The 7,064-nt window shown below is 36.3% G+C and overlaps 1 protein-coding gene across 1 annotated transcript; it reads left to right on the top strand.

Annotated features, from left to right (window-relative positions):
- The first annotated feature begins 1,253 nt into the window (after positions 1-1,253).
- Positions 1,254-4,415, top strand: LOC108327926 (glucan endo-1,3-beta-glucosidase 2). Its single transcript, XM_017561661.2, has 4 exons — positions 1,254-1,569; positions 2,558-3,811; positions 3,977-4,004; positions 4,090-4,415. The coding sequence occupies exons 1-4, from the start codon at positions 1,509-1,511 to the stop codon at positions 4,244-4,246; spliced, it is 1,500 nt and encodes a 499-aa protein (XP_017417150.1). The 5' UTR covers positions 1,254-1,508; the 3' UTR covers positions 4,247-4,415.
- Positions 4,416-7,064: the final 2,649 nt, after the last annotated feature.

The following is a 7,064-nucleotide window of genomic DNA, read 5'->3' as shown; positions in this document are numbered from 1 at the left end:
GTTGGCTCTGATGCTGGCCCTTTTTATGCCTTCGAGGATGATAGGCCCCACCTTCCTCTTTCTCTTCCTTTTTGTGTTTTCGAAAGCAGTATTTTTTTTTATAAAATAAAATATAAAATTCTTTTTTAATTATAAATATCTTTTTTTTGAAATATGTGTTTGTATAAAGTAAATAAACAAGTAAAATAAAATTGATTGTGTGCAATATAATAAATAGTGCTACTTTATTGTTGAACTAATATTAGGATTTTGAGAAGCCCTCGAACTTTTGATTGGTTTGAAGTCCCTATCTCATTAACACACCAACCAAGTACAAACAAAAATCCTATCTTTAACTTTACAACCAAAGACTGATAAAAAAACAAAATTATGCTTCCTACTTTAACGACTAGGACACAGTAAACCAACTAAGTTTTTAAAACTTTTTTATGACCGTTTACTACAAAATTCCTTTTAGATTCATTAACAAACTATTAAACAGCATAGAAAAAATCACCTTTGGTCTTTTGTTTGTATTATTTTTCAATAAGTAAAACTTGTTTATATATTTTCTATGTTACTTTTTCAATATTTTCTTTCATGCTCCTTCGTCATGTTGCTTGTACGTTTTTTATTCCAATTCTAGCCAACTTTGATTCATCAAAATTTCTCATTCTAATTAAATTTAACTGATTTCTAAATAAATATTTTTTTGCTTAGATAAAATAATTTAAATTTTTATTATTTTAATAAAACACTTCAATTGTTATTAATTATAAAAAATATTTTAATATTTAACAATTCGAACGTTTGGGTCAAATTTTAATGAATATGATCTCGTCGGACCAAACCAATAAAAGAAATTAATATAAATAAAAAAATGTAAAAAATCTCAAATTAAAAACTAATACTCAAATGATTAAACAATTTACTAATTGTACAACTCAAGGAATGCAAAAATAAAAACAGTTCAATGTAATCAATAATTTTTTAATATTGATGTAATGAATTGATAAAGCTATTATTTTTCTAGTACTTTTTATTTTCAATCCTTTAACCTATTGTATGTGAATCAGAAAAACCTGGTATATATATAATAGAAAAGTAATTTATATACAATATATTAGGGATAAATAAATGTCACATACTTAGATTGAAGGTGAAGAATAGCAAGAGATGGAAGAAAAATTAATTAATGCGGATTATGGTTAGTCAATTGTAAGGTATATATATTCTTAGTTTCTCTTATTTTCTATAAATTGTTAAAAAATAAAAAGAAGGCAGCAGAGAGTTTGTTTGCCTCATTCCTCGGTCCTTGTCTTGTTTTTTCTGATACCTTTGCCTGTGCTTTGTTGCAGTGAAAATCCAAGACACATCTTGGTTTTGCTCTCTCTTCTTCACTTCACTCTCTCTCCCTCTCTCTTACAGCATTTACCCAACTTCACTTTCCATTTTTCTGGCCTGGTCCTTTTCTCTTTCAAGCAGTTCATACGTGAGTTTTCACCAAGTTTGTTAGGGAGATTTACACTATGGCCAAGCACTTTCTTCTTCTTCTTCTTCTTGCAGTATATGTCGCTGCAACTGATGAAGGTGAGTAGTAAGTTTTAGTTTCCTGTATAATAGTACTATTTGTTATTGTGTTTGCTGTCCCTTTGGTACAAACATGAGTTGGCATTGTTCAGTTTGCACTGATGAACTACATTTACTTGAACTGCATGGAGTACTCTTCAGCATTCGCTATTGAAAAAACCCATTTTAGACCCTTCCTAGCTGTTAAGAGTGTTCGTTGATATGTAGGGGTGGGTTTGCTTGGTGGGAGTGAAATTTTGCCGAGTAACAAGACATTAACACAGACACACCCTTACTTGCTGTCCATTTTTCACTCCTCACATAAGTAGCATAACATCCTAAGCCTGGCTGTTGAAAATATTTTCTGTTATATTTAGCTGGTGTTGATGTTCAAATGCAAGGGTTTCTGAGCCCTGAGAGGCATGGTATGGAGTTGCTTAGAGTGATGGATTAGTCCATTGTTCTCGTTTACCCCTTTTCCCCCCTCTTAGTCTCAAAGCATGAGTGTTTCTGTACATGTTTCTTATTTTTGACTGAAAGAAGTTGAGGTAGCAATTAATGTGCATGTGTAAGAAAAACTGAAAAAGGAAGAGGGTTGATGTGCTTTTATTAATCGACCTTCTTGAATGGTGATGCAGTCCACCAGTGCTATTCCAATATATTAAATGTGGTAGGACGACTTTGTAGTCCTTTTCCTCCACATTTGGTCAAGTGTATACTCTGACACTTTTTAAATGTCTAAGCTATTTTGGAATAAGTCTATTTCATTTTTACTGAATTTACTATCTTGTTAAAAGTTCCCGTGACACAATATTTAAAACTTCAGAACAAAGCAAATTAGCCATTTCTTATTTCAAATGCTTACGTTATATTTCCCCCCAAAATCTGAATTGTTTTGAGGAATCGGCCTGCATATGCTTCTATGCCAGTCTTGATTATCTAACCAGTTAGCCAGTGATGACTTTAGTCTGAAAATAGTTTAATGGATCTTTATGTTTGTTACTTGCAGAACCATTCATTGGGGTGAACATTGGAAGAGATCTCTCAGATATGCCTCACCCCACTCAAGTAGTGGCATTACTTAAAGCTCAGCAAATTCGACATGTTAGGTTGTATGATGCTGACCAAGCCATGCTCATTGCCCTTGCAAACACAGGAATACAAGTTGCCGTGTCTGTTCCTAATGAAGAGATCCTAGCAATTGGTCAATCAAACACCACAGCTGCTAAGTGGGTTTCGCGTAATGTGGTGGCTCATTACCCTGCCACTAACATAACATCTATCTGTGTTGGTTCTGAGGTTTTAACCGCCCTCCCCAATGCGGCAAAAGTGCTTGTCAGTGCCCTTAAATTCATTCATTCGGCCCTTCTGGCGTCAAATATTGATCACCAAATTAAAGTTTCAACACCCCTTTCCTCTTCCATGATCCTTGACTCTTTTCCACCTTCACAAGCCTTCTTCAACCGCTCGCTGAATCCAGTCTTGGTTCCAATGTTTGATTTCTTGCAAACCACTGGCTCTTTTCTAATGCTTAACACCTACCCTTACTATGATTATATGAAGTCAGATGGTGTGTTCCCGTTGGACTATGCACTCTTCAAACCCCTCCCTCCAAACAAAGAAGTCATTGATTCTAATACTCTTCTCCACTACTCCAACGTGTTTGATTCTGTGATTGATGCAGCATACTTTGCCATGGCTTTTCTCAACTACACTAACATTCCTGTGGTAGTGAGTGAAACAGGTTGGCCCTCAAAAGGTGACTCTAATGAACCAGATGCAACAGTAGAAAATGCCAACACTTATAACAGCAATTTGATCAAGCATGTGCTTAACGTAACTGGAACTCCCAAACACCCCGGCATTGGTGTTAGTACTTACATCTATGAACTCTACAATGAGGATGCAAAGGCAGGTTCATTGTCTGAGAAGAACTGGGGTTTGTTTGACGCAAATGGGAAACCTATTTATGTTTTACGGTTAACAGAATCAGGAGGAGTGCTGGCAAATGACACCACCAATCAAACTTACTGTGTTGCAAAAGATGGTGCCGATCCCAAGATGCTGCAAGCTGGAATAGATTGGGCATGTGGACCTGGCAAGGTGGATTGCTCTCCTTTGCTGCAGGGACAACTATGTTATGAACCAGACAACGTAGTTGCACACGCAAATTATGCTTTTGACACTTACTATCATCAGATGGGAAAGTCTCCTCAGGCTTGTGATTTCAATGACATGGCTACAATCTCCACCACCAATCCTAGTAAATTGCTAATTCCTTTAAGATTATGGTTCATTTGATATGTCCAGTTTTAGCTTTTTGTTTCCTCGTTAATTTTTAGTTTCGGTTGATCTATTTTAGCTGCAAAATTTCTAGAGTTCTATTGCTGATTTCTAGTATAACTAAGAACATTTTGAACGAATGCAGGTCATGGATCCTGTGTGTTTCCAGGAAGGTAAGACATTTGCCATTTAGGTTCATTTCGTTAGCTGTGATGTTTATGTGTGACGTTAGTAATTAACATGTGTGAACATGTGCAGTCTTGGCAAAAATGGCACCTTCCCTAACGTCACATTATCATCGATGAATTCCACAAATTCAGATTCTTCTGCCTGGAATATACATCATGGTGAATTAGGAATCAGAAACCCTGTAATGATGATAGTAGTTCTGCTCATGGGAGTGGTTTGGCTATAAATTTTATGTACCTCATTTGTATTGTTCAGTTTAAAAATTAGTGGTAGATGAGATGAGGATGTTATGTGCTAGTTCCTTTGCATGTTCCTATTTGCTCGTGCAATTTTCTTCCGGAGGAACGGCAGTGTAACATGTTTGGTCGTGTAATACAATCCTTTTGTTATTATAATTTTTTAGAAATTATAATTATGATTATTAGTTAAGGTTAAAATAACAACTTAATTAACTCGGTCTCAAATCCACAAAATCACAATCATATATATAGAAAAGTTAACAAGATTTTCTTCTTCTTTGATTATTCATGTTGTGCGATTGAAGAATGGTTTGTGTCGTGGGATGATCGCTTTGACCACAAGGTTCTTTCCTTTGGGTGGGAGATATGCATCTTCTGCTTGAAAAAATAACCTTTTATTTTGGTGCAAATTTCAAATATCCTCATAGAGTCAAACTCATTTAAAGTATCTAGTGTCAAACCCCTGAAAATGACATGTGGAAGAAAGGGGCAGATGTGTCAAAAAGATGAGCTTGAGTATTTTATATGGTTTTTCCAAAACACAGCTCATCTCATTTATCAGAATTTACATCTCTTTAAAACTCAAACTTTTACCTTTTCTCCTCCTTCTCTCTAGAAATCCTCCATCTCCTTTCACTTTTTGCTCAAACAGCCACCGTCTAAGCAATTTGGGAGTCATGATCTTCAATCTACATCGATCAAAATCAAGTTTAGAGTCAAGTAAGTTTTTTTTCTTCTTAGAAATTCTACTTCCTAGCACATGCAAACCAACTTCCTGGTTGCATGTGTTCATCAGCTCCTTCTTCTTAGTTCTGACTATTTTTCTGGTAATTTGGGTTGGTAATTCTTTACCGTTTGGTGAAGTATAGGTGTTCTTGGTATAATCCTGGGAAGGAAGCAAAGTCTGGAAAAGAATAATCATTGTTCGGTCCAGTCAAGAGGTAAGAGAAGCTAGATAATTTAATTACTTGATTTTGATGTATGAAAATGTTGTTTGATAATTATGCATGTGTATGAAACTGATCTGGATAAAGCTGTATGAGTATAAAATTGGATGAATTGGATGTTCGGTGCTGTTGGTGTGGAATATTGATGATGTGATTATGATAATTTTGTATCTGCATGATTATGGTTCAGTGGTCGAGTGAAATTGAAAGGTAGTGTGCTATTGAAATGGGGAAATTGTTTGGGTTTGGTCTCTATAGGAAATCTGATTCCTGGTCATTGAGTTTATGATTCTGCAGAATTGATTCTCAAATCTGTGATGAAACTCTCTTAGCAATGTTAGAAAAGTTTAAGAAATCTTAGTTCAATATAAAGAAGTGTTTGATATATGTTTGGAGGATTAGAGGTTGGACGAGTATAGTGAAATTGATAATGTTTGGTGTCGATCATTATTCTGCAGTTATTCTGCAGAATTATGTAGTTCAATAAGGGTTCGAGGTTGACCCCTCGACCATGCTCTCATTTGGTCGTTCGGTCTTCTCCTGTGTTCGGTAATTAATTGAGTTTGGTGTGTTTTGAAGTCCTCCCAGTTCATGACCGTTCGGCCTTAGTAGCGCTCGGTCTCGGTAGTGCTTATTCTGTACTATCGCTCGGTCTCAGTAGTGATTGGTCTTGTATTGGTACTTGGTTGGTATTGATGTCCGGTCGAAGCTCTTAGTGTTCGGCATGAGCCCTAAGTGTTCGGCCTAAGCCTATAATGATTAGTCTAAGTTAAAGAGTGTTCGGTCTTAGACTGATACTCGATTTCTTAAAAAGTGTTCGGTCTTAGTCTGATACTCAGTTTCTTAAAGAGCGCTCGGTATTGTACTAGCCGTTAGGCTAGTAATAGCGCTCGGTCTTGTACTAGCATTTAGGCTAGTAATAGCGCTCGGTATTGTACTAGCAGTTAGGCTAGTGATAGCGCTCAGTCTTGTACTAGCTCTTAGGCTAGTGATAGCGCTCGGTCTTGAACTAGCCGTTAGGCTAGTGATAGCGCTCGGTCCTGTACTAGTGCTCAATATCGTAAATTGTACTAAGTTAACAGTGTTCGATCTAAGCCGATATTATTCGTTCCAAATCATAAGTGCTTGATATAAGTTCAAATGTTCGACTCCTACTTGAGTCTTATTCTCAAAATGACCATTCGGTCATATTCTCATATTGGGAGTGCTCTCCTGTTCGTTCTTGTTCATAGGTTATGTTGAACTTTCACGTTCGGTCTGGTTTAAAGGTGGGATTATTGTTTCACTATGATGTGTGATATGTATTTAAAGATATGACGAATGAGGAAATATGTTGTTAATGAAGTATGGTATTTAAATTGTGATACACATGAAATCATATGGGTATGAAAGAGTATTCCAGGAAGGAATATCTCAAGATTGGTTATTGAATGGTAAAGTATGAATATGGTCAAACTAAGTTGTCGTTCATCATGACATTCTAATGGTCACCGAGTCTCAAGTAGAGAATGGTGGCGCATGTGGTGAGAATAGCAGGAGGCCTGGTTGCGTATAGCTTGGGGTTCTAGCTATCGGACTAAACTCATGTGTAGACTTGGGTTTCCAGCTACAGTGAGGAATGAAGGGTTAACCTCGTGTGGCGGCTTGTGTTTCCAGCTATGGTAATTCTGATGGTTTTTCAGATTACCTTTCCACGAGTGCAAGAACGTCATATCTACATAATTCATACTGTGTGGGCAGTCAGAGTAAAGTGAACAGTCAATGCATGCATTGTGGTACGATTATGGGTGGAAATGTATGATTGTTTGTTACATGATAGACTAATTGATTTATATCAGATTTATGTGAGTAATTTGTT

Source organism: Vigna angularis, chromosome 2 (genome assembly GCF_016808095.1).
Source record: "Vigna angularis cultivar LongXiaoDou No.4 chromosome 2, ASM1680809v1, whole genome shotgun sequence".
Classification (NCBI taxonomy): Eukaryota; Viridiplantae; Streptophyta; class Magnoliopsida; order Fabales; family Fabaceae; genus Vigna; species Vigna angularis.
The sequence above is the reverse complement of the archived record's forward strand: the minus strand, read 5'-3'. Positions and strand labels throughout refer to the sequence as shown.

Coding starts and splice junctions, on each gene's coding strand:
- LOC108327926 (XM_017561661.2), top strand. CDS start 1,509: ATGGCCAAGCACTTTCTTCTTCTTCTTCTTCTTGCAGTATATGTCGCT. Junction 1,570..2,557: donor TGTCGCTGCAACTGATGAAG/GTGAGTAGTAAG, acceptor TGTTACTTGCAG/AACCATTCATTGGGGTGAAC. Junction 3,812..3,976: donor AATCTCCACCACCAATCCTA/GTAAATTGCTAA, acceptor GAACGAATGCAG/GTCATGGATCCTGTGTGTTT.